Source organism: Brassica napus, chromosome A2, assembly GCF_020379485.1.
Source record: "Brassica napus cultivar Da-Ae chromosome A2, Da-Ae, whole genome shotgun sequence".
Taxonomy (NCBI): Eukaryota; Viridiplantae; Streptophyta; class Magnoliopsida; order Brassicales; family Brassicaceae; genus Brassica; species Brassica napus.
The window spans coordinates 20,198,560-20,223,041 of record NC_063435.1 but is presented as its reverse complement, the minus strand read 5'-3'; the positions used below and the strand labels follow the sequence as shown (position 1 = coordinate 20,223,041).

At 32.9% G+C, this 24,482-nt stretch overlaps 1 protein-coding gene and 1 pseudogene across 1 annotated transcript; one reads left to right on the top strand and one right to left on the bottom strand.

Moving 5' to 3' along the window:
• The first annotated feature begins 1,954 nt into the window (after positions 1 to 1,954).
• On the top strand, positions 1,955 to 6,376 carry LOC106434019 (DNA replication licensing factor MCM6-like). The gene is made up of 9 exons (XM_048759594.1): positions 1,955 to 2,713; positions 2,789 to 2,866; positions 2,950 to 3,170; positions 3,288 to 3,402; positions 3,509 to 3,712; positions 3,813 to 3,974; positions 4,071 to 4,126; positions 4,211 to 4,353; positions 4,437 to 6,376. The coding sequence occupies exons 2-9, from the start codon at positions 2,816 to 2,818 to the stop codon at positions 4,583 to 4,585; spliced, it is 1,101 nt and encodes a 366-aa protein (XP_048615551.1). The 5' UTR covers positions 1,955 to 2,713; positions 2,789 to 2,815; the 3' UTR covers positions 4,586 to 6,376.
• Positions 6,377 to 8,497: 2,121 nt separating this feature from the next.
• Positions 8,498 to 16,264, bottom strand: LOC106434025 (annotated as a pseudogene).
• Positions 16,265 to 24,482: the final 8,218 nt, after the last annotated feature.

The window sequence follows — 24,482 nt, the reverse complement described above, 5'->3', positions numbered from 1 at the left end:
GACATGACGCCGCCCACAAGGGGCCGAGGGCGCCCCAGGAAGACGGGGCCGACCAGGGAAGGTCCGGGACCGATCCGGATGGAGGACAGTGTACCAACGAGGAAGCGGGGACGCCCAAGGAAGATTCCGAGCATTGATGCAGAGAGTCTGAGGAGAATACCCGGAATATGTCAGTGTGGAACATTGACGCAGGCCAGGCAAGGACCACGCTCAGTCCGGGAGTACACAGAGGAATTCCTGGAGTCAGCCAAAAGATGCAAGCCCAAGTCAGCGGAGGATTGGTGCCGGTGGTATACGGCAGGACTCCGCGAGGAGATTCGGGGCAAGCTGATTGGTGTGTTGGAACCATGGGAATTCGCCTTGGTGAACCGGATGGCCGGTCAGGCAATGGAGGCGGAACGGACACTTGCTCATCGGGTCGTCGCCATCTCGAGCTCTGAGGAGGACGTAGAGGTGGAGGAGGAGCCATCGGAGGACTCAGCGTGGGAAGAGGAGCCGGCGTCGTCGACGGGGAGTGGCCGTGTGGCTGGTCCTAAGCCGGACGGGGAGCAGAAGTCTCCAGTTCGAAGTGGCTAGCTGTGATTCCAGAGTCAGCTAGTAGGAGTAGGACATGGTTTTTCTTCTTTGGTTTTAGCTTTTCCTTTCTTGTTATAAGGGTATTCGCGGATTTTGGCGATACCTTGAGACCTATCTTTTTATTGTAGTCCTACTCCATTTCATTTATTAAATTCATTGTTGGTTTTAAATGATCTTGAGCAAGTAGGATGTCATTTCGTGCTTCCCTTGATTGTGTTTGAAAACTCCCCTCGGGTTTTGGATGTTAAGGTTTAAAGCCTGAAGATTGGAATTCGGGGCGAATTCCGATTAACAGGGGGAGAATTGTAACACCCCAAAACCCAAGTCCAAAAACTTTTTGTGGACAGGCCCGCTCTGCGGCCCATTTGGATTAAAAACCCTAGGGTTCCTTGCTTCCCCTATAAAAGCAAGCCTCCACCCTTAGCCTTCCATCACAAATTTAGAAGCGAAGCCCTGCAGAGAAGTCCCGGAGATCAGAAACCCTAGCCGTCGTCTCCTTCCTTCTCTCTCCCTGCGCCGCCTCTCCTCTCTTTCTCTCTCTTCGCCGCGGATCTTCTCTCTCTCTCTCCTCGCCGCGCCTCTTTCTCTCTCTCGGACGACTCTCTCTCTCCTCGCCGTGAGCAGCCGCGAGTGGTGGGGGTAACCGTGTGGCGTCGTCGATCTCAGATCTCCCCTCTCTTGCATCTCAGATCCATCCAGATCTAGGCTAAGGTGAGGTGTTCTACCCAGATCTGTTCCATGTTCTTTTATATGGTTGAATGGGTTGCTAGGATTGATTAGATCCTGTTTGTTGTTAGGTTGATAGATCATATTGCATTAGAACTCTCGTACTGATTTAAGATTTTAAATAAACTGGTGTGTTGATGATTGATTGAATGTTTGATTGGTTGAAGACCTGTGGTCGTGAATGAGAGCTAGGATGGTTATAGAGAAATGAACGTGGGATCTTAAGAGAACGGTTAACCGGTCTGTTAGATGAATGATAGAAAATCTATGAATGATTGTTGAATGAATTGAGTGTGACACCGAGAACGGGTGGCGTCTAAAAAGGAAAGTAAGAAAGAGTCTAAGGGTTTAAGGAAAAGGAAATGATAAGGAAAAAGGAAAGGTTAAATGATTGAAATACGAACCACCGAGGAATGGGTGGGGAGTATGGGAAATGAATAGAAATGGAATACGAACCACCGAGGGACTGGTGGGGAGTATGGGAAAACGCGGCGGCCGTAGCGTTCAAAAACGGCAAGTAAGAATAGAGGCGCCGGTAAGATTGAGTCACGCCGAGTCTTGGCGGGAAGGGGTCGTAATACACTGCAAGGGGTATGGACTACATCCAAGGGAACCGGATGCCAGGTGTACCAGGGCAGGCGACCTCACAGGAATGCAGCAAGAAAGGGGAGGGTTGGTCCGCTTGAGCTGTGTAGGTCCTAGAGTTATAGGATGAATGGAGTCTTAAATAATAAACCGAATTGTGTGCATTGAGCGATGACTGAGTTCATTGCACTGCTTGTTTTTTGTGAAATGAACTTTAATAGTTGGTTAAGAAATGTGTGTAGCGACTAGTCGGTTCTCGTTTCGCATTGAGCAGTATAAAAGCTCATGGGGGAGACTGGTCTAGAATCGCTTCACTGAGTATTAATACTCACCCCTCTTTTCCCTCTTCCATTCTTGCAGAACCATAAGTGGAAATGCCGACGGTAAGGAAGGAAATGCACCTGAAACTCATGGGACCAGAAACGGGACACACGGAGATGTCGGAAAAGTAGACATGTGTGTCTTAAACCCCGCGCTCTGGAACCCCGGTTGAAAATGGGGAGGGACGGGTGTTTCATTGTTGAACAGGCCAGAGCCGGTGACACGTCATTTTTCATCTTAAGTTATTTTTCCCATCAAGAGTTGGATTCATCCTGAGTTCTTCTTCTTTGGGTTTTGTCCTCGCAGTGTTATATTTACGGGAACGGTAATTGTTTTACGGCCTGATATATCGGCACTGGCATCACCTGAGGAGAGAGCAGAATGCCGTCGAGACTCATCGCAGCAGAAAAGCTCCACCGCTGGACACGAAGGAGTCAAAGGTCTCAAGGCTCTGGCAGTTAGAGATTTGTCGTACCGGCTTGCCTTTATCGCAAACTCAGTGCAGGTTTGTCAACGATATTAACTGTCGAATCGAAAACTGAGGTGTCGAACCAATCTCAATGTTTACTCTTCTTTTCAGATTGCTGATGGTAGCAGGAACACTGACATGAGGAACCGCCAAAACGATTCCAACGAAGATGATCAGCAGCAGTTCACGGTGAGCTTATCTTCCAGGGGACCTCTTATATACTTAATATATATATACAACTAATGAAATTGGTACTTGTTAAAACTTGGTAGAGAGAAGAGCTAGATGAAATTCAGAACACTCCTGATTACTTCAATAAGTTAGTTGGAAGCATGGCGCCAACCGTTTTTTGTCATCAAGACATCAAGCGTGCAATTCTACTTATGCTCGTAGGCGGTGTACACAAAACCACTCATGAAGGCATCAACCTTAGAGGAGACATTAATGTTTGTATAGTTGGGGATCCCAGCTGTGCCAAATCCCAATTCCTAAAGTACTGATTCCCATTGAATATTAACAGTGACTGTGGTTTGCTTCTTTTTTTTTTGTTTTTTGTCTTTCTTAAATCTAATTCTAAACCCTTCAGTGTGTGTTTATTTGTTGTTTTCAGGTATACAGCAGGCATAGTGCCAAGATCTGTCTACACATCTGGGAAGTCCTCTTCTGCTGTTGGGTTGACTGCAACTGTTGCTAAAGAAGCAGAAACTGGTGAATTCTGCATTGAGGTAATTTTTTGCATTGATGAATAATAGTAGAATGTGGGTCTTCCTGTGTGTTTCTACGATCTTTGTTTAAGATCGTTTGCTATATCTAATTGTGGTCTATATTCAGTACAACTTTAACCTTCCACCTGCCATTCTCTCGAGGTTTGATCTTGTGTACGTTATGATTGACGGCCCTGATGAGGTGACGGATTACCACATTGCCCATCATATCGTGCGAGTTCACCAGAAGCATGAAGCAGCGCTTTTTCCTGAATTCACTACCGTACAACTCAAGCGCTACATTGCATATGCAAAAACCTTAAAGCCAAAGGTTGTAAACTAACTCAAAAAACGGTTTTAGTTGCTAAAGGATCTTTTGTTGGGGATGCTAAAAATCTTTTTGGTATCTTCCTTCTTCTGTATTACTGAAGCTAAGCCCAGAAGCAAGGAAGCTACTGGTCGATTCTTATGTTGATTTACGTAGTGCCTATACAACCCCTGGCACAAGAGTTGCGTATAGGATGACAGTTAGGCAGCTGGAGGCACTGATTAGGCTCTCAGAAGCCATTGCTAGGAGTCACTTGGAAACTCTGGTGATTATCCTTAACGACCGTCTCTCTCGTTTCTCTTCTGTCTCTCGCCGTTCAGTTGCTCTATCTGGGAAGCCAACTTTTTTTTTTCTGGTCTAGGTAAAACCAAGTCATGTTCTTTTGGCTGTCACACTATTGAAGACTTCTGTCATTAGGTAACTTTCAAACCTCTCCTAAGTTTCTCTTATTTTGTTCCAATATTATAACCATAAACAATCATGTTTGCTTCTCTTATCCAGTGTTGAGTCAGGTGATGTTGACCTCTCTGAGTATCAAGATGCCAACGTTGACAACATTGACAACACAGATGATATCGAAAATACTGGTAATCGAGATGAAGAGCAACACAATGGTGCAGCTGAGCCAGCTTCTGCAACTGCAGGTACATACTTACCGCATGATATTTTCATTTCATATTCCTTTTCTACTTCAGATCCGTAACAAACATTACTAATGTAACAACAGATAAAGGAGAAGCACCTCCAAATCTGGTGATTAGCGAGGAAGAATATGATAAAATCACCCACGCCTTAGTTATTCGACTTAGACAACACGAAGAAACTGTTAGCAAAGAGAGTAAGCAACATCACTCACTCTTCAATTCTCCATACTAATGAGTTCTTACAACTCTTGAAACACATGAGTAACATTTACTTTTTATATTCAACTAAGATATTTTTGTTACACAAATTAAAATTTTGATTACTTTTGTTATTTTCATGTAGATTGATTATTGTCTTAGATTTGTATATATATTTTTAGTAAGATTATGTATAATTTAGTATATGTTGTTTTGAGAATCAGATAGTAAAAGTAAACTAAAATGTTGATCTATTAAAAGTTACATAAATAAATATAACAATGATATTTAGTTGTAATAATTGGTTAATATATTTATAATATTATTTGAGAATTTCATATCTATTTAGTAATATGTGGAGTCGTTCTATAATTTATATGTATAAAAGTATTATTATAAATGATATTATTTTTTATTTAATATTTTACTTTATATACAAAATTGGATTGGTCTAGTTACTCATTTTGAATAAAAAGGAAACTGACTTATAATTATTATATATTAATTATTATATATTAATTATTATTTAAGAAAAATCTAAATATAAAAAGGAAAATAACATAAAATAAATATTGAATAATGATAATTAGATATATTTGATTTATTAAGGGTATCATCGTAATCAACCACCATGAGAGTTAACGTGAGCATGACACATAAGAAACTGACTTATAATTATAAAATAAAGTGATGATAAATACAAAATTGCATAAAAACATAACTGATACATTCTAAAAGAGAAGATTAATTCTTTACTTTAATATCAAAATTATTCTTCTAAACTTCCTTTTTATTAGATCACATTATGTATAAAAACTATATTTTTTTATGTTTTATAAATATTTTCTTTATCATATATGTTATTTGAAAAATATAAAAGGGAACATAAAAAAGATTAAATTATTTTGTAATAATTTGAGAAATAGACTGATTTAAATAAAATGCATGATACTTTTAAAATATACATTACTAGTATTAACCCCATGCTTCGCATGGGAATATTTTTTCTTACAAATACAATATAAATTGATTGTTATTAAGTATAGATGGATAGTTGCGAACACATGAAAGATCCTGAAAGAGTGCTTTACCCGATCAGAGCTAATCTATGTACCACAGACGCGAAACTCAAAAGCGGATAGTCTAGCACGCAGTGCTAGAAACCAATCGTCTTTTGTCGTTCACATGGATGCACATCACCCGGTTTGGTTTACAGAGTCGATATGAGTCTGTATAGTTGATAACAAAAAAAAAAAATGAGAAGCACAATGATTTTCCAAATATATATATCAAGAAATATTTCAAAAGACTACTTTACAGAAAATGTATCAAATTGCTCACCATAGTATATTGAAGGAAGTTTCCAATCTACCTTATTGATGCAAAACTTATTGCACAGTAGAAAAACAGTTCAGAAATATGGGGCCTGTTTGTTTCTCCATCTGGATGGACCATCTCGATGAAGATGAGAGTTTTGTTTGTTTAGGCACTAAAAGTACAACTCATTCAGATGGATCATCCGGATGACTTTTGAAAATTTAGGCTTAATTTTAAAGACCATTCAGCTGAACCAATTTGGAACATTTGAATGGAGATAGTTAATTCAAAATGGTATAATGTCTATTATACCCCTAATGTAATTCACAAATTACAAACCTAAACATAATATCATTTTTGTCACAAACGAAAACTGACAAAACTACAAAAACACTTTTTCCCGTGCTAAAAACTACTTTTTCACGCCAAAACCCCAAAACACATTTTTCCGCTAAAATTGCAAAAAATGTTTTCCCATCAAAATTGCAAAAACGTGTTTCCCACAAAAACCGAAAAACATGTTTTCATGCCAAAATCACAAAAAAATGTTTTCACGCCAAACCCCAAAATACATTTTTCCGCCAAAACACAAAAAACTTGTTTTCCCGCCAAAATCGCAAAATGTGTTTTCCCGCCAAAATTGCAAAAACGTGTTTTTCCGCCAAAACCAAAAAAATGTGTTTTCTCGCCAAAACCGAAAAATTTCTATTTTTCCGCCAAAACTGAAAAATCTTGTTTTTCTGCGAAAACCGTAAAAATGTGTTCCCGCCAAAAACATGTTTTCTCGCCAAAACCACAAAACGTGTTTTCCCGCCAAAACCGTAAAAACGCGTTTCCTCGCCAAAATCGCAAAAAAAAACGTGTTTCCTTCCAAAAACGCAAAAAATGTGTTTTCCCGCCAAAATCGCAAAACACGTGTTTCCCTCCAAAAACGCAAAAAATTCGTTTTCCCGCCAAAAATGTGTTTTTCCGCCAGAACCGCAAAACGCGTTTTCCCGTCAAAACCGCAAAAATGCGTTTTCCCGCCAAAATCGCAAAAACGTGGTTCTCTCCAAAACCGCAAAAACGTGTTCTCGCCAAAAACGTGTTTTCCCGCCAAAACCGCAAAAACCTGTTTTCTCGCCAAAACCGAAAATTTGTATTTTCCTGCCAAAACCGAAAAATCTCGGTTTCCCGCTATAACCGAAAAACCTTGTTTTCCGCCAAAACAGAAAAAATGTGTTTTCTCGCTAAAACCAAAAAATCTTGTTTTTCCGCCCAAACCGCAAAAACAAAACTCGTTAATTTTGAAATAATTCTAATGTAAATATATTAAACTAAATAATTAAATGTAATATAATTAAAATTAATATCAAACATATGATTAAATCAATACAAGGGTATTTTGGTAATTTGTTTACTAAACTCATTTGAATGGATATAAAAATAAAGAAACAAACATAAGATCCATTTAGATTATTCATCTAGATGAGCTATGTGGATGGACAAACAAACAATCACAAAAATCTAAATGGATCATTTGAATAGATCATACAAATGAATCATTTGGATGGAGATGACAAATGGTGAAACAAACAGCCCCATGATCTTTTGTGGTCAAACAATGTAAACACGTTTACCTTTTATCAAACCCTCTTCTTCTGATTGTTCCATATCTGCATTTGAATTTGTGTTTTATTTCTTTTTCTCTTTTACTATGTCTTCTGCAGAAAACCATCCTTCGTTTTGTTTGTAGTGTAGGCTTTTCTTTTTCTTAATTATCTATTGGCCCAAAAATTTTGTTTTGAAAACTTGTATGTACAACAAATTTTGGCATCAGTAGAAAATCTCAACAGAGAGAAAAATGAAAAAGATGAAGCCATGGAGGATGACAGAGAGAGATGAAAAAGAGATAACGGCATATCAAAGAGAGAGTAAAATAATAAGAGAGTGAAAGATATATAGAAGAATTTAGCAGTTTTAAATCGTGATTTTTTTTAAACGTGGTGGTGAAATATGAGAAATTTTAGAGATTTAGTTATTTGGAAATTCATCAAATTTGGAAAATATTTTTTTAGTTAATTTTTTTTGCCAAGTGTCACATTTTGATTCGTCATATGACTTGTGCTTTAGTATATAAAGAATGTTGTTTAAGATTATTTTTTAAAAGAGAATATTATTTTTACTCAAAATCAATGATTATTTTGTGAACTTTCCTTACTATTAATTACTCTATATATAAAATATATTTTTGTTTTTAAAATTTAAAAAAAAAACTTATTATATAGGTTATTTGAAAAAAAAAGAAATCTAAATATAAAAAGGAAAAATAACATAAAATAAATATTGAATAATGATAATTAGATATATTTGATTCATTAAAGTTATCATAATAATCAACTACCGTGAGAATTAACGTGGCCACGATACATAAGAAACTGACTTCTCAAATAATATTATAGAGATATTACAATAATATCGGTTTAATATTACTAAATCAAATTTAATATAAACACACACATATATATATATATATATATATATAATATTTTTGTATTAGTAAAGTAAATATAATATAAATTTAACTATGATATTATCGTACTTATTCATCAAGTCATGAGAGTTCTCTCTCCTCTTCTCCGTTCGCTCACTACCAGATGAGACTCTTGTTTTTGTTTCTGTAAAATATTCGATCCAAGTGATCGACTTGTTTTCTTTGCGAATCTCTTCTTCATCTCGACGAATTTTATAGTGTTTCACTTCTGTGATTTTGTTGTCTATTCAATTGAAAAACAGATTAGATCTTCAAGATGTTTATTTATCTCTGTTTCTAAGTTGATTCAGTATTGGAGGCAGAAGAATTGGAGCTGCTTTATCTGTCAACAAGGTCCTGTTCTTGTTTCTCTGAAGCTTTTCTCTGGAATTAACTTCTGGCGTTTTGAGATGAAGACCTTATGTTCCGTGGCGATTAAAGAGCATGCAAGCAGATTTCAACTGAATTGGAGGCAGAGTTTGATGAGTTTTCCGGCAAGGTTTCCAGCACCACTTTCTCTTTCCTTGGTTCCGCAGAGAAGAAGCCACGACGACAAGCAACGCGTCTCTCATGCACTAAACCTAATCTTTTGTTGATGGGTTTCTTTTGGGCTTAATTAAAAATGTAATTAGTTGGATCTGTTTGTATTTATTAGGGGCGGGGAAACAAACGAAACGAACCGAGTCAAACCGAACCAGCCGAACCGAAACCGATTCAAATCGAACTAAAATTCTATTTCAAATCATTCGGTTGAAGATTTTTCTAACCCGAACGGTTCGATTCGGTTTTAAACCGAACCGACCGAAAAACCTATGTGTTTTTGTAATTATTTAAACTAAATATATACTAAAATTCTAATAGTAAATCACATATTTTCCATTTTTCATTCATTAACATACTTTTAACCTAATATGTAATCATCAAAATATTTGATTTTAAAAAAAATAGAAAAGTTTGTATTCTTATATTCATATACAGTATAACCTCTTTAAATTAATACTCTATAAATTAATATATACTAAAAATCTCTATAAAATAAGATTTTTTTTTTTGAAAAAGGGCATTCTATTTAAAAAGACAGTACAAGATGTGATTGTTAGATAACATAGTTTGGAAAAGTTGGATACATAAAGTAAGAAATAAAAGAGCTAATAAATCCAAAGGATTAGTACAACTCTTTAGTTTGACCAAGATAAGAATGATACTTCTCCGCTTGATTTAGGAACTTCGACCCCTACGGCCTCGTTTCCCTTTTCCACGAACTGTGAACCATTCATTTCCTTGATACTTTTCTGTAGGCTTAACCAACCTACCGCTTCTTGTCATACTTCCAAATTCATCCATTTGTTCGGTAATACAGAAATCACTCTCTATATCAACAAGCTCTTGCTTGGATTCGGTTGAAAGAAGGGTCATGGTTAAAGGATCATTTCCTGAGAGGTTAATACCCTCACTGATGATAATATCTGATGGAACATTGTCCACAATTTGGTGGAAAGTGGAGCAGATGATGAACCTGCTAATGTAGCGGCTGGAATAGATTTGGCATCCAAAGATGAGTGAGAGACAGTAGAGCTATCCTTCTGAGTAGTAGCTATTGGAGAGTGAGCAGGGAAGTGTGGTGGCGTTGAAAGAACCTGCTCAACACCAGCTTGGGTTTATTTAGTATATCGATAAATTAATATCTCTATAACTCAATAAATTTTTTTTTAGTTTTGGTGTAATTCCAACATTATTAATTTATAGAGGTTTCACTGTATATGTAAACATGGATATTAAACCTAAAACCTAAAACAAATTTTTTTAAAAACAAAAGTTCTTCTCTACAGCGTTTCTTTCCTCTAAGTTCCTGCATATTTTTCTTGCATCTAGATCTTTTTTGTGGTGTCAATTCTATATAATGGAATCATGGGTTTAGAGTAGTAAAGATATAAATAAATACTCGTATAGTTTGTGTATTGACATATACTAGTTATTGATTTGTTGCAGGCTTTTTTGATAATATCACATGGAAGATGATTCATTGCAGGTTTTTTAATATTAATGATGTTGGTTTTCTGATAAAAAAAAATGATGTTGGTTTTTTTACTTTACTTTAGTTAAGTTTCATTTGTTTTAATTCTTATATACTTTTTCTGACTTTTTAAAGGTTTTTGTTTCAGTTTTATATTGAATTTAGTTTACATAGTTTGTGTTTACATTATTTATGTTTTAAAACATAATTTCTCTTAAAAATTAAACTAAGAAGAACCTAACTAAACCAATCTAAAAAACAAACCGAACCGAATACAAACTGAACCGAATATAAACTGAACCGAACCAAACTAACTATGGTTTATTTCAGTTGGAAAAATACTAGAACCAAGCTAACCAAACTGAACCGAACTCGAACCGAACCGAGAAAATAACCGAAGTGCCCACCCTTAGTGTTTATGGCCATTGGGATTCTCTAATGAAAAGAGAAATTTGATAGAAAAAACTATGATATTATCGTTACAATATTTCAATTATGGATATGACAAATTAACAAATTTACTTCTGAAATAATAGTATGCATAGATAAAGTGTTTAAATAAAAAAAATGAGAAAACATGTTTTAAAAGCAATCATATGACTTGTGTTTTTGTTTTGAGAAAGGACCTCAATCATAGGGCTGGGAAAAAATCCGAACCCGAAAACTCTAACCGAATCGGATCTGAAAAATTAGTATCAAACCTTCACCAAAATTGGTTAAATATCCGAAGGGGTTCAAAACTTTGGTATCTAGAACCGGAACCGAATCCGATCCGGACCAATATATTTAGGGTATCCAAATATCCAAATTATATTAATATACTTAAATATATTAATTATTTTCAGATTTAATTTCCAAAAAGTATCCATAATATATAAGATTTTTTATAGTTGTCCAAAATACTTGAAAACATATACATATAATCAAAAGTAAATATCTAAAATAGCTAAACACAATACTCAAAACATCATAACTACATGAAATATCTATTGATTCTCTATTCAAATATTCAAATATTCAAGTTAAACCAACTTGTATGCTAAGTTTAGATATTTTGACATATATTATTCAAATTTTTATGTTATATAGTATTTTTTTTTGTTTTTAGATTTTGAGAAATTTAAAGTATATATGAATCTTAAATGTCTAAAAGTAATTTCATCAGGTTATCCGAACCCAAACCGAACCCGCAAAGATCCGAACATTACCCAAATCAAAATTTAAAAATACCCGATGAAATTTTTAACTCTGAAAACCCGAACAGAACCGAACCGAACCTGAACGCCCACCCCTACTGTCATATGACGTTCAATAACTTTCTTTAAATCACGACTGGTCTCGAGATTTAAGCCCATGATTTACCCGGGCTCTTAGGGTAGGGTTCTTAGCTTCGGCTAAGAACCATTTCTTAATTTTTAACTAAGAAAAGCTAAGAACCGTCTCTTAAATAAGAGATATAAGAGCCGGATCTTAGCCGAAAGGTGTAAAGAAAAAACAAAACAAAAAGTGTCAAATCATGAATTAAGAACTCCAAATTAAGAACCAGGGTTAATCATGCTCTAAGAAGCTCTAAATAATTTATGTAAGAAGTTTGGGAGCCATATCAAAGCTTCAAATTTTGGTCAATGTTGCACATGGTTATGCACAAAACCTGCTCTGTTTACTTGAGGACATGTTGTAACCATATGCTCGTAAAACTCTGAACCTGATGGAGATTGTCGAAGAAGTCCTCATAACAAAATAATTTTTCTTTATAAAACATAAATTCACTAACACATTTTATTCGAAACCCAAAAAAGTAAGTTAAGCTATGATTTCTCCAGTCTAAACTCTAAAGATGTATTGGATCAACAAGCAAAGTGGTGATATACTCCTTGAACATGCCTTCACGGTGGTTGTAGACATCGTCAGATGTATAGAGAACGTCTAATGAGCGTCCATAATTGATTATTTAGTTAAAAACTCTACGAGAGATGTTGGTTGTCTTCAAGCACTCCTTGTTAACGATCTTGTTGATATCTTTAATCATCTTACCAAACTCTTTTATAGCTTCTTCTTTGGTGACTCCATGTTGTTTTATGTAATAGTTGAGTGCGTTTGCAGTGTAACCTTTACCAATATCCTCCTGATCATATAAACCACAATCCAATACATGATATATTAGCCAAATATTACAACGGAGGAGTTTTTCAAAAGGGAATTAAACCTTTTGCATCTTCAAGTTGATTTTTTTTCACATACATTTCATTAAACCGCGAATTGAAAACCAAATCAATAATTAACTAGTCAAGTAGAACCAAATTTCTCGAAATAAACCTAATGTCATATTTGCGACTTAATAGTTTTAAAATTATTTTAGTAAAACTGATACCTCATAGTCGGTCATGTCATCCATTAGACGGGTCTTTGCGGCTAGAACTTGGACAACCTTTGGTCTAGATCTTAGCCACTCAAAATCTCTCTTCTTACCAATCTCTCCAAGTCCCATAACAGAGCAAGTTATGGTCGCATACGAACCAATCTCAGCTCCACCAGCCTCTATATACTCATCAAAGCTAGGCATGTAATCTTCTCGTGCCCATTTGACAAGTTGGAGGTTTGTCCTCACGATTATCTTGAACTAATAACAACAATATATAATGTTACCAGCCAGTTTATGTGAACATATTAATTATTTAAGCTTTTGAAAGTAAAAACCTCTTCTATCATTTCGTCCAACACAAATAATCTTCCTTGTGACCTCAATATATCTTCATACTCTTTATAAACGCTCATCACAAATTTGAAGGCCGTCTGCATGTGGCCTTGAAGTTTTCCCATGTAATCAGGGTCCCATCTATTGATAGAAGAATGCAATATTTCACTCATTACTAGCTAGCTTGTTGATTTTTATGATGCAAATTCCAATTTTTTATTTTATTTTTCATTTTTTACTAACAATATGTGTATTAGATTTAAATTAAAATAGTGTTACAAATGTAATAACATAAAATATTTTAATCTGAAAACAAATAAAAACATATAATTTTGTTAATTTGTTTTAGAAATATAATTAAAATATTAAAGATTAATAATAATAGGATTATTTTTTCCCAAGGGCCCAAAATGAAGTTGAGCCGGTCCTGGCAGCATCATAAATTTTCATGAAATATATATAACGAATGTACCTTTCTATACAATCAACCAGGTTCATAACTTCGTCAATAGAAGCATATGTATCGCAAGCATCATCTAGAAATGTGATTGCTAAGTATAACTTAGCCGACATAATTCTCCCAAGTGAAAACTGCAGCTCAAAGTACATCATCAATGCTGCTAACCAAGTCTCAATGGTTCTTTCTCTGAAATTAGGTGGTAATTTTGATGTATGATCTAGTCCCCTCCACCACCTGCCAGAAAATATGTACAAAATGTTAAAATATGAAATCACAAAGAAAACTTGCTAAAAGTAGATGAATATTCACATACAGGGTGATTGTTTTTAGTTCTTGGAAGTAATGAAGCTGTAAGAACTTGAAATTGAGCTTTGCTAATTTGAGCAGCGTGTTATCGTGGTTACCTTCTTGTTCATAAAATGAAATATACTCCCTTGCAACCAGTGCTTCAATGTTCATGTGTTGAGGTATGTGAAGAGCTTTTTGTATAAGCCTTGAAATATGTCCTGGACATGCTAATTGACTTGTAGCTATTGGCTCCAAGTGGCTCAATGTAATGTTCAATGCTTCATCCAATATATAATCCGTTGTTGTTCTGAAGTGTAGTGCTTCATAAAAACTTAGCATCCCTTTGAAATCATTTATTAGATATCTCTTGAACTTCTCATCATCTTCTATGAATCTTTTGAACACATCTATTTGGAAACAACCGTGTTGTTAAACACTTTTATTGTATTTTAGAGGTAAGCAAGATAGTTTGATATTTGAATAGGTGTTTTTAGCCTTTTGACTTTATAGGTAAAGATAAAATAATTAAAAATTATTTATAGTTCAGTTTAGTTAAGTTTCCTATCAAACTAAAACATGCATACTTCTTGATAGGTATATGTATATTTTCATTAACGCTGCTATATGAAATGAGAAACATGCAACACAAAGCATTCAATTATATGACATTTTAAAGTTTCTTACCAGATGACATGTTGTGACCATATGTTCTGAAAACGCGGAACATGATGGAAATCGTGTACAGGTCATTCTCATCGGTGATCAAATTCGCTATCTTCTCGAAAGCAACTTTCACTATGTGTTCAATCTCATTCTCGAAATGATATGCCAGACCAAGAGTGACTAGAAAATGAATTATAAGAATTTTCCTCTTCGTCGCCTCTCCATCATCTTCCGAATACAAAATTAGCATGTCCCTCACTTTAGGCTTTAGTACCTCAATTTCTTTTGCAAGAGCATCAAGATCCTAATAGTTAACACAATTCATAGATCGTTAGACATGCATGTAACATACAAAGAATTATGCACAAATGTATGATCTAGATTAGTGTATATATATACATATTAATATTTGGACTCACCGAGTCAGTGACGGTCACAGTAAGAAAGTGATCACCCCACTTAGAGGGTGGGAATTTTGTAAAATCAAAACCAATTTCATGATCAACTTTTCTTTTTTCTTCCATGTAATTCAAGAATGAGAGAAAGAATGGTAGTGGTGGGAAGAACAAGAAAGATCACTAAAATACCGAGATGTAGCGAATGATCAATTGATTATTTTTAGTAACCATATATATAGACCAGAGAAAACACTAAATACTCGCAAAAAGTAAAATTACTGAGTGGCCTTGGTAGTGGACGAGCCTTGGATGCAAACACATTCCGGGTTTGATCTTTCTGTTGCGGAAACTAAGTCACATTGTTCTACTCACCACGGCTACGGATACGTCTGTATGAATACTCATGAGAAGGCATGTCGTGCACTGTATCTCTCATCCGGAGATTAGGTTTGTATCTTTAATAAACTCGGGTTTAACTTTTCTTTTTTCAAAAAGAAAAGTAAAATTACTTAGAAATCATGAGTTACTTTTTTAGAGCCGGCACTTAGATTTTTGGGGCCGTATTCAAAATTAAAAAATATTACCTTTTATTTAAAAGTTATTAAATATATTTATTAAATTTTAAAGTATATTTAATTATTTTTTTCTTTAACAAAAAAATCAAATTATTAATTATAATAATATAATAGTATATCATTTTAATTGTACTATCGAATTTATTCATATTTAAATCACAATAGCATAAATATATTTTATATTTTATACTTTTCTCTAGGAACTATTTTTTATTTTAAGTTTTTTTAAATTTCCTAATAGATTTTACACTTATGTCAATGTATATGTAAATAAGCAATTTTTTTTTTTCAAAATATGGGCTCCTTAAAAATGGAGCCCCATTCGTATATTTCATATAAATGTTTCAGGTCCAGCTCTTTACTTGCTTAGCAGCAATAGGCTATAGCACAACTTGCAAAGTTAATTAATTTTAATTTCATAAAATTTATTAATTTATGCAATTCAGTAAAACTATTAAACAAATTAAATAAAGTTATATTAGTATATAATTTCATGACTAGTGTAGTGTACCTTTTGATGATTTTGATGATTTTGTTTCGATTATGAACGGTTATTCTATTATTTAAAGAATAAGTTTGAAGTGATTTGGGTAAACAAAATAAAATAGAATAACTAATGTAACGCAACTCTCTAAAGAATAGCCGCCGACGGTTCATATATATTAGTATACTTCTACTTGCACTATATTAATATATACTCGAGAAAATAAAGTACGCAGAAAACTTTTAGATTCCTAATTACTTTCGCTTTATATACAGTAATAAAATTTAAAAGCATATTTTCATGACTAGTGTACCTATGAATTTCTCTAGAGAATAGCTACCGACGGTTTGTATATTCTATTAGTATACGTCTGCCGTCCAGTATATTAATATATACTCGAGAAAATAGAATTTTAAATGATTTTTTAAGACAAAGTATATCAAAATCACAAACTTGCCTTTAAAGATGATTTAGATAGATAATATAAAAACTCAATTGATTGAAAAAAAAAAAAAAAAAAAAAACTCAGTTGATTGTTAAAGAACATTTTTCATGTGGGACAATGAGAAGACACACAAAATCAAAAATAGTGTCTTGTTATCTTTGTTAATATTATATTTATTAAAATTTTATTACTATAGGTAGGTATGGACATTCGGGTACCCGTTAGCGTTCGAATCGGGTTTTTCGGATTTCGGTTCTCTTTTATAACACCTCCTAGATCTCATTCTAATAAATTTGCAAGTACGGGTCGGGTTCGGATATAACACATCGGCTTCGGGTTGGTTTTGTATCACATCATAGAACCCATAAAGTAATCATATATCATTCAGATGGGTTATATCGGATCTGTTCGGATATACCCGAAATAAAATCTAAAATTTAAAAGTAAAACATAATAAATATATATTGCTTTATATATAATTAAGTATTTAAGGTATTTATTAAAACTTTAAATACTTACTATTAGATAACATATCAAAATAAATATGAAATTGAATATTTGAAGTATATATTCATGTTTTATATAATAATATTGTATATTTTTTTGGATATTCGGATCGGTTTCTTCGGATATCTTATCGGACTTTTTGGTTTTTTCGGTTTTTCTGGTTACTCGTTCTGGTTCGGTTAATAACACTTCGGGTTCAGATATGTTTTGTACCACCTTACAAGATTCATTCGGATATTTTTTACATTTCGGACCGGGTACGGATCGGATTTTTTGGTTTGGGTTCTTTTTGGATTCAGTTCGGATGTCGGGTTACGGATATTATGCTCAGGCCTAACTATAGGGTTGCTTCTATGTATACATTTTCTGTGTTTTTTTATTTAGGTATTTAGATTTTTTGAAAATTTTATTATTGTAAAATTGTTTTTTCTTTTTTTATTAGAGTTTTCGTTGATAACATTGGAACATATACATGTAAAACACGAAAACCTGGGAAACACATAAAAATCACTAAACCCAAAAGAAGGAAACTAAAACCCAAACACACGGCCGTCGTATCAACATCCAGAAACTACACCAAACTCCTACAATCCTTTATAAATCCAGAAGCAAACCATCAAAAGATAAAAAATAAAAACTCAATAATCTATAACTAGCAGGAACTAGTAGAAGAGGCGGCTACAACAATCACAAAAACGATACAACCCACTTTACACCGCTTCAAACCTCTCAAAATCAAAACCTGGTTTCATGCTTCCAGCTAATCTTTGCGGTTGCGGATAGTTGCGTGAGGGTAAATATTTTTTTTAATTTTTTGTAAAAATTATATAAATAGAAAAATACATAATTTTAAACGTTTTAAAATTTGAGATAACATAAATACTAATATATATACATAGGTTTAATAATATGATTTTATAAAAATAATTTATAAAATTATTATAATAATATGATTTATAGCTATAATTTTATATATATTATTTTATTACTGCGTTTTAAATTATCATTTTTGCAGTTAAATTTTCGTCTATCAAATAATTTTTTATTATTTTTGCACTGATGGCTAAACCACTCGAAAATGACCTGCAAACGCAACAATTTTCAAATGTTATGCCAATTATACAAAACACCTAATAGCGCTTGAAACCGTAACCACCTGCTTCCACAAACTTTTGCATCTGCAACCAATACGTTTGAACCAGTCAGATTCTGAGTATATATTTCTTTGATCTATATTCGTTGGATTTTATTTTGAATTTTTTCGATGAATCAAGTTTTTAGAGATATTATGGGGGAGGAAGATGAAAATAGAATGGTTCTTATTCAAAATGATAAAAATGGAAGAGATGATGACTGTGAATAAGAAAATGGAAGAGATGAAGATAAAAAAGAGGAAAATCAGTTTGTATTTGAGAATATGAGGTGGTAAAGTGAGATCCGAAATATGAGAAGAAATTAGAGATTCAAGATTAATATTGGGTCGGATTACGAGTCAAGTGAATGGGTTTGGATAAAAGTGGTTGGGTTGGTAAATAACTTAAACTTTATAGGTTTAAATGACATTTTACTTACTTTTTGAATTAAATTTAGTTATAAAAGAAATTCAAATTAGAAGAAGGTCACAATAGAATAAAAAGATTCCATGTGTGTCACGACAGAATTTGTTTTAAGGTATACTGCATGCATAGTATCTGTCTACACATTTAGGAAGTCCTCTTCTGCTGCTGGGTTAACTGCAACTGTTGTTAAAGAACCAGAAACTAGTAAATTCTGCATTGAAGTCATTTTTGCATTGATGAATAGTATAATGGGGAATTTGCCAAAACTAACCCACAACTTGATCTTAACCCCAAACCTATATTCAAACTTGAATCAAATGCAAAACTAACCTAAAAGTCTTGTGAAATTACAGCCCAATCCCTTATGATCAAACAACAAAAAACAAAAGTCATTTTTACGAATATAGCCCTAGTAAGTTGTCTGAGTTGTTTGAGATGTTGGAAGTCGTCTGGACGACTTCAAAGTAAGTATTCTGGTGTAGCTGATCTTAAAAATAATTTATAAATTTTTAAAAAAATATTTTGATAAGCGAAAAATTAAAATCATGTAATTATAAACATTTTTAAGTGATATAAATTAAAATATAACAAAATTGAATTGTTTTCAACATAAATGAGTGTAGGTAGTGAATCATGGTATTCTTTGGTCTAGGTTTGACAACATATAGTGTAGTATTGTATGTATTCTTAGAGTTAGATTTTGGAAAGCTTGAATGTTTTTTTTTGAAAAATTAATTTTTTACCTATACGTGTTTATTTTTGGGTATAGTAAACACTTTTGAAGTTTAATTTGATTTTATGAAGTGTTTAGTTAGTTAATTAAGTTTAGAGGTAATGTTTAGGGTCTAGACGACTTACATTTCAGTCGTCTGGTGAAGAAATTAAAACAGACGACTTACATGTAAGTCGTCCAAATATTCCCACCTAAAATTTTTAAAAAATTATTTTCCCGCTTAAATAATTTAAACCAGACGACTTACTTGTAAGTCGTCTGGGAAATCTTCTATTTTAGTTTCTCGCTAAAAATATTTTAATTTCCCGCTAAAAATATTAAAGTCTTCTGGACGACTTACAAGTAAGTCGTCTAGGAAGTCGTCTGAATCAAAAATATTTAACCTAATTAGATTTTTTGTCTCCCTATATAAAGAAAAATTTACACATTCTCTCTCCTCCTCTCAAATGGCTGCAACAAACATGTAATGTTCATCATTCTAAAACTCTTCAATCTCTCTCTAATCTCTTTGACTTGAAAACCCCAAACTTTATATGAATTTTTCAGTTTTGTCTCATGTCTTTCTTACTAATCTATCTTCTTTTGTAGGTTTTTAATCAGATGGTACTTATTTTCCACTCATTTAAAGGTAGATCTATTAATTTTAGATATGTATTTTTGTGTGTTCTATAAAGGTAGCTTTATCTAATCTTCCACTCATTTTCTTTGTTTTAAGTCATTCGAACGTTTTTGGATATGCAGGTTTTTCAGATCTGGATTTTATATACAGGTTTTTCAGATCTAGAAGACTTCCGGGACGATTTACATGTTAGTCGTCTAAAATATAATGCACTAGACGACTTCCAGGAATTCTTCCATTTCAGTCGTTTGGACTTTCTGGAAGTCGTATGGACTTCATGGAAGTCTTCTGATGAAGTCTCCCTTTCATAATAGATCTGAGCGTTTTGGTAAGTTTTTATGTCTGATTTTTTTTTCATTTTGTAACTTCTTGTTGTATAAAGTTCTTACTTTTTTCCCAAACTAAAACTCTCCCAACCCACACTAATCTCTTTGACTTGAAAACACCAAACTTTATATGAAATTTTCAGTTTTGTCTCATGTCTTTCTTACTAATCTATCTTCTTTTGTAGGTTTTTAATCAGATGGTACTTATCTTCCACTCATTTAAAGATAGATCTATTAATTTTAGATATGTATTTTTTGTGTGTTCTATAAAGGTAGATTTATCTAATCTTCCACTCCCATTTTTTCTGTTTTTAAGCCTTTTGAACGTTTTTGGATATGCAGGTTTTTCAGATCTGGATTTGATATGCAGGTTTTTCAGATCTGGAAGACTTCTGGGACGACTTACCTGTTAGTCGTCTAAAATATAATGCACTAGACGACATCCAGGAAGTCTTCTAGACGACTTCCATTTCAGTCGTCTGGACTTCCTGGAAGTCGTATGGACTTCTTGGAAGTCGTCTGGACTTCCTGGAAGTCGTATGGACTTCCTGGAAGTCGTATGGACTTCCTGGAAGTCGTATGGACTTCCTGGAAGTCGTATGGACTTCCTGGAAGTCTTCTGACAAAGTCTTCTTCCATATCAAGTGGAGTCCAAGCTTGTCTTTGTAGAGGAATGATCTATAATAGTTTTGTTTGTGGTCTGTTATGTGAATTGCATGTCTAATCTTTTAGTTGTGAATTTTTTGTAAAATCAGTAATAATTTTTCCCAAGATGTAATACATGTGCTAACAATGTGTTTACATCTGATTTACATTGAATGGAAATTCACCTTATTTGCAATTGTGTGCTATGTTAGACTTTTTCATTTCACATTATGTACATCCAAATTCATACTTGTCTTACCTGTTTCCAAAATTCTATATTTCAATTAGGGTTCGTAGTTTCAATTTAAGGTTTAGTGATTAACTAGTGTTCTGTCCTGTACTACGTACGGGCACAAAAATTAATATGCATATCTTATGAAACTCTAATATATACAATAATATTGGTCGAAGATCCAATGAGGTAACTGATGAGATCCTCAAAAAAAATTTCCTACCTGATATACTGTTGTTATAATCAGATCCAGTAAAATGATGTGGATTCTCTAGTCTAGTGTTGTGTTAGAAGAATTCACTCACTTGTACGCACATCGTTTTAACTTTTTGTTTTTGTTTTTATTGGCTCTTCAAATTTTGCATAATACTTGTGTTAATGGTCCACTAATCACGTATTCCCTCCTTTTCTATATAGAAACATTACCAAAACATGCAAAACTTCTAATAAATTAGAACTTTTTGATTGAAGAATATACCTTTCTAAAGATAAGCCATAAAAACTAATTTTAAATAGCCAATTCTTTATATAGAGAGAATGTACTTATGTTTACCTCATTTGCAAACATTGCTCTGGTTTCCCTGACCTTTTGAAGAATTAAGCTCTGAAAAAATTGAACACTCAAGTTACGTCTTCTATCTGAATCATTTTAAACGAATCAAATGATATTAATTTGAACATAATAGAAAAAGAATATGAATATAGTCACAGACATGTACTGATTTTTGTTTATATACTGAAAAGCTGGGGAAAAATGAATATGAAACTATGGAGAAGAAGAGAGAAAAAACACAGTTATGGAAAATTATATAGTAGAAGATGAAACAGGTTGAAGTCATATCATGATTTGAGAAGTTATATATGACGTGAAACAGATTCATAGATCAAAAGTTATGTAGGAAAAAAATTGTTTGAAGTGGTGAAAACTAATTTTGAACGTGGGGTGAGATCATTTGAGAAAATATAGGAGTTTAGTTATATTTGAAGTTGCAAATTTTGGAAATTACGTGATGTTTTTTTTTAACTTTTTTCGAATTCATTTTTTTTTTGAAAAACAATAGCCATATGTCATTATTTTAGTGGGCAAGTGACTTGTGCTTTAGTATATAAAGGATGTATAAGTTTTAGTTTCTGGAAGAATAAATTTCACAATTGCCGATATCATAACCTACTTCCATGAAGGCATACTCATATAAAAATTTGAGAAAGGTGCTAGAGTCTTATCATATTGCAAATGTCATTTTAACATTTCTATGTCATATGCAGCATGTAGAATATAAAGTCAGGGGTCTTGTATGTCGACCGTTGAGTTTTGTTTCTCGCATATTTGAGTTGCCATTCGATTAGGGTTCATATTTTCTATTTAGGGTTTAGTGATTAATTTATAAGTTTTAGTTTCTGGAAGAATGAATTTCACAATTGCCGATATCATAGCCTACTTCAATGAATTCATACCCATATGAACATTTGAGAAAGGTGTTAGAGTGTTATCATATTTCAAATGTCATTTTAACATTTCTATGTCATATGCAGCATGTAGAATAGAAAATCAAGGGTCTTGTACTTCGACCGTTGGGTTTCGTTTCTCGCATATTTGAGTTGTCATTCAATTAGGGTTCATATTTTCCATTTAGGGTTTTGTGATTAATTTATAAGTTTTAGTTTCTGGAGGAATGAATTTCACAATTGCCGAAATCATAGCCTATTTCATGAATGCATACCCATATGAATATTTGAGAAAGGTATATAATAGAAAATCAGTTGTCTTGTACTTTGACAGTTGGGTTTCGTTTCTCGCATATTTGAGTTGCCATTCGTTTAGGGTTCATATTTTCCGTTTAATGTTTAGTTATTAATTTATAAATTTTAGTTTATGGAAGAATGAATTTCACAATTGCTGAAATCATAGTCTACTTCTATGAATGCCTTCTCATATGAACATTTGAGAAAGATGTTAAAGTATTATCATATTATGACTGCCATTTCAACATTTCTATGTCATATTCATTTCTATGTCATATGCAATATACTCTTGCATTATATGTGTTTTATACAGTTGTCAAACTCGCATCATATAATTAGGTGTCCCTAAAAGAACCACGTCTCTTAGTTTTGGAAATGTAACTGGCAACTTGTTACCTGAAGGGGTAGAACCGACTTGATTGAAACCAAAAAGTCTGACATTAAATTATGTCAAAATCAATGTTAGTTCCCTAATTTGTCAAATATGGGGGACATTTGCTAAAACCAACCCAAATATTCAAGTCAAACCTAAAAGTGTACTCCACTTTCAGTCAAATGCAAAACCAACCTAAAGAGGTAGTGAAAGTACTACTTAACCTTTATGACCAAACAAAAAAAACAGAAATGTATTTTATGTTTCTATCTTTCGGAAGTCTACACGTAATAAAATAAGTCTACATATATAAAGACTTCCTACGAAGTCTCACTTATAGACTTATTTTGTAGTCTACACTCTAATTTGATCTAATAATTTAATTTTGAAAATGTATAAAAATAATTATTGTGATATTTTAACTAATCATCAATATAATGGATAATATAAGTAAATAAATTAAAATTTCATATAATTGAACAATTTTGAAGAATATATATTAATTTAGTTATCATGTGTTAGACAATGTTCATAGTTTATAAACACAAGGTTCTAACATGTTATGTCTTTTAGTGGTTGATTTCATAGAATTAGATTTTAGATTTTGATTTTTTTTTGTTTTATTAACTTAAATCTGCATATTAATGTTTAGTAGTTTATATTTTGTATAATTGAGACATTTTGATTATCAAGCAAAACATTTAAGGTTTGATATTTGTGGTTTAGGGTTTCGTAGACCTACAATAAAGTCTATTTATCTGAAGACCTCTTTTTCAGTCTATATTTTTTAATTTGTTTTACAAAAAATTATTATATTTAAACTGAGTTAAGTTTCTTAAGAATAAAAAAGTAAAATCATATACTATAACTATTAAAAAATAAAGAAATAAATTTAATAAATCATATATTAAAACTATTAAAATAATAAAAAATAAATAACAATAATGAAATTATTTTAGTAGACTTCCAAAAAGGTCTATTATATTACAGTAAAATGTACTCCAAAATTTTAATTTTAGTAGACTTCAAAATAAGTCTATAGTGTCGTAAATTTTAACCTAGTTACATTTTTGTCTCTCTATATAAACAAAATTTATACAGTCTCTCTCTAAAGTGGCTGCACAAGTGTTTAAAACTCTCTCCATTCTCTCTAAAATTCTCTCAATTGTTTCTAAAACTCTCTCATTTCTCTTCTTTTTCTCTAAACTTTTCTCAGGTCTTTTTCACAATATTATCTTGTCATTTTAGATATTATGATTCATGGTTTTCATCTATAGATTTTAAATGTGTATTTTATGTTATTTATTTCTCACAATATTTTTTTTTTTGTAGGTATTATCACT

Coding starts and splice junctions, on each gene's coding strand:
- LOC106434019 (XM_048759594.1), top strand. CDS start 2,816: ATGAGGAACCGCCAAAACGATTCCAACGAAGATGATCAGCAGCAGTTC. Junction 3,171..3,287: donor GCCAAATCCCAATTCCTAAA/GTACTGATTCCC, acceptor TGTTGTTTTCAG/GTATACAGCAGGCATAGTGC. Junction 3,713..3,812: donor CAAAAACCTTAAAGCCAAAG/GTTGTAAACTAA, acceptor GTATTACTGAAG/CTAAGCCCAGAAGCAAGGAA.